General features: G+C 45.5%; 1 protein-coding gene across 1 annotated transcript in view; it reads left to right on the forward strand.

Moving 5' to 3' along the window:
* Window positions 1-3,525, forward strand: part of LOC101853598 (WD repeat-containing protein 90) — a gene marked incomplete at its 3' end in the record, with an annotated part of 47,229 nt that overhangs the window by 17,891 nt on the left and 25,813 nt on the right. Inside the window, 5 exon segments of the mRNA XM_035973525.1 lie at window positions 264-382; window positions 662-823; window positions 1,524-1,657; window positions 2,732-2,848; window positions 3,139-3,209. Coding sequence (XP_035829418.1) covers window positions 264-382; window positions 662-823; window positions 1,524-1,657; window positions 2,732-2,848; window positions 3,139-3,209 — 603 coding nt within the window.

Below are 3,525 nucleotides of genomic sequence, written 5' to 3' on the forward strand. Positions count from 1 at the left end.
TGTTTGTGTTTCTGTTTGTGTATCTCCCACGTTGTTTGTGTTTGTGTTTCTCCCACGTTGTTTGTGTTTGTGTATCTCCCACGTTGTTTGTGTTTATGTTTCTGTTTGTGTATCTCCCACGTTGTTTGTGTTTGTGTTTCTGTTTGTGTATCTCCCACGTTGTTTGTGTTTGTGTATCTCCCACGTTGTTTGTGTTTGTGTTTCTGTTTGTGTATCTCCCACGTTGTTTGTGTTTGTGTATCTCCCACGTTGCGTGTTCCCAGCTGGTGGTGGTGTGGAGCACGTCGCGTGTGGCGCGCCACAGAGAGATGTCCGTCATGGCCAAAGCTCACACCGACGTGGACATTTCTCGCATCCTTGTGGCCGGATTTGACGACACCAAGTGAGTAATGGAGAGAGACATTCCTACACACACACACACACACACACACACACACAGACCCCAATGGTTCACATGTGCTTCAATAGCGTTCTTTGCTTTGATCACACTGATGTGTAGACCGTTACAAGCATGTGTAGACAGTTCCCAGAATGTGTAGACAGTTACCAGAATGTGTAGACAGTTACCAGAATGTGTAGACAGTTACCAGAATGTGTAGACAGTTACAAGAATGTGTAGACAGTTACACAAAGTTACAAGAGCGCGCGTTTCTCCCCCCAGAATGGTGTCTTGTGGCCGGGACAACGTGCGTCTGTGGAGGGTGAGGGAGGGAGCCCTGCGGTCAGCGCCGGTCAGTCTAGGGGAGTACCACGCCATGGAGTTCACCGACGTCTGCTTCGAGGCGTGCGCTCACATGGACACTGAGCCAGAGAACAGGCTGTTGTGAGTAGATGGGCTTCTTTGTGAGCAGTTGTGAGTAGATGGGCTTTTTTGTGAACAGTTGTGAGGGGCAGTTGTGAGTAGATGGGCTTTTTTGTGGGCAGTTGTGAGTAGATGGGCTTTTTTGTGGGCAGTTGTGAGTAGATGGGCTTTTTTGTGAGCAGTTGTGAGGGGCAGTTGTGAGTAGATGGGCTTTTTTGTGGGCAGTTGTGAGTAGATGGGCTTCTTTGTGGGCAGTTGTGAGTAGATGGGCTTCTTTGTGAGCAGTTGTGAATAGATGGGCTTCTTTGTGGGCAGTCGGATTTGCTCCGGTTCCTCGGTTGTCCGAAAGTAGGGTTGTGTTGATTGAGTGAGACTTTATCATTGGTTAGAAGAGGTTGCCATATTTTGAGCTAACTCTTCTCTGCCAGAATTGTTCTCCTTTGAACAAACTAAACCATTCTTTCCCCTAAGTCACTGGTGACCAAACACAGCAGATCTTGATTGACCCATGTAAGTCGCTGGTGACCAGACACAGCAGATCTTGATTGACCCATGTAAGTCGCTGGTGACCAGACACAGCAGATCTTGATTGACCCATGTAAGTCGCTGGTGACCAGACACAGCAGATCTTGATTGACCCATGTAAGTCGCTGGTGACCAGACACAGCAGATCTTGATTGACCCATGTATGTTGCTGATCCGTGCTGTTTTGTTTGTCCAGCTATGCCTGCACCAAGTCTGGTCACATCTTTGAGATGGACTACAACAAGCTGACCGTACAGCACGTGCGGAGACTTCTGCCCAGCAAGAGTGGCGTGGGCCGGGGGTCCAAGATGAAAGATTCTGGAGAAGCAGGTAAAGGGAAAGATGTTGTGTGCTTAGAATCTCATAGAGGAACTAAGCTGTTCTCTTCAATTCTGTCAAATTACTTTAAAAAGAAAAAAGACTTTATTTTGTTCTTTTACGTGAGCTTCCATACCTTTCGCCTTTTGCTTGGAGTTGATTCTCCATTGGGACACTTTGTCTTTGGTACACCAGTTTTGATTTGAATTCCCACGCCAGGAAGATATTTGGTAGAGTGTCCACTGTTATCTGCTGTCAGGATGGAAGCAGCTCAATCCTTAGTTGATCGAAACTTTTCTGTCTGTCGTTTACAATAAACAATCAATTGGACTCTGTGACCAGACGCTAGTCTTGGACTTTTTGAATGGGTTGTTCACCATATTGGAATACTTATGCCTCACCATAAAATGTTCACCATATTGGAATACTTATGCCTCACCATAAAATGTTCACCATATTGGAATACTTATGTCTCACCATAAAATGTTCACCATATTGGAATACTTATGTCTCACCATAAAATTTTCACCATATTGGAATATTTATGTCTCACCATAAAATGTTCACCATATTGGAATACTTATGTCTCACCATAAAATGTTCACCATATTGGAATACTTATGTCTCACCATAAAATGTTCACCATATTGGAATACTTATGTCTCACCATAAAAGGTTCACCATATTGGAACATGTGAGAACGACCAATCTATGGATAGATAAACCTGTGTTTGTGTCCTCGCTGCGACAGATCGCAGTCTGTCCCTCACCTCCATGTTTGTGTTGCGGATAGATGGATAAATGACCCGTGTATTTGTGTTATGGATAAATGACCCCTGTATTTGTGTTATGGATAAATGACCCGTGTATTTGTGTTCTGGATAAATGACCCGTGTATTTGTGTTATGGATAAATGACCCCTGTATTTGTGTTATGGATAAATGACCCGTGTATTTGTGTTATGGATAAATGACCCCTGTATTTGTGTTATGGATAAATGACCCGTGTATTTGTGTTATGGATAAATGACCCCTGTATTTGTGTTATGGATAAATGACCCGTGTATTTGTGTCCTCGTTGCGACAGGTGGCAGTCTGTCCCTCACCTCCATGCATCTCAACGACACGTTCTGCGTGACGGGCTCAGACGACGGCTACCTCCGGCTGTGGCCGCTCGACTTCGCTCACGTCTACCTGGAGGCCGGTGAGTTCTCTCCCCTGTCACTTCTCGACTCGCAAACCCTGACGCTGTGACCTTTGTCCCTTGGTCCGTCTGTCTGTATGTCCCTCTCTCGCTCTATCTCGTGCTCTGTCTCGCTCATTTCTCTCCCCCTCTCCTTTTCCACTCTCAGTCTCTCCCCATCTCCCCCATCCCTCTTCCAGCCTCTCCGGTGTCTTTAACAATACGTGTACAACTCAAATGTATTTATGACTGACTTGTCTGCCGTGGAATTATGGGTAGTGGAATTATGGGTAACTCGTTGTCTTCCTCAGAGCATGAGGGCCCCGTCACTGCGTCGCGTCTGTCAGCTGATGGCCTCAAGATTCTGGCTGGCACTTCCAAGGTGAGTCTACGTCTGTGAAAGGTGTTCTCGTGAACTTTGACAATTTGTCACTCGGCGGCCGACTCTGTGTGTCCAACAAATTAGGTTAAACAAGTTTATTGAAAATAATGCAATTTTTTCCTTGTTATCTTTCCGAATTGCTCTGAATGTAGAGAATGTTCTTTCTACTTATCAATATCACCAATTGTGGTTTGTAAGTCAGTCAGTGAAGGGCCGTTCAATGAAGTATTGTGGTTGGTTAGTCAGTCAGTGAAGGGCCGTCCAATGAAGTATTGTGGTTGGTTAGTCAGTCAGTGAAGGGCCGTCCAATGAAGTC

The sequence above is a fragment of the Aplysia californica genome, unplaced genomic scaffold (assembly GCF_000002075.1).
Source record: "Aplysia californica isolate F4 #8 unplaced genomic scaffold, AplCal3.0 scaffold01358, whole genome shotgun sequence".
NCBI classification, from domain to species: Eukaryota; Metazoa; Mollusca; class Gastropoda; order Aplysiida; family Aplysiidae; genus Aplysia; species Aplysia californica.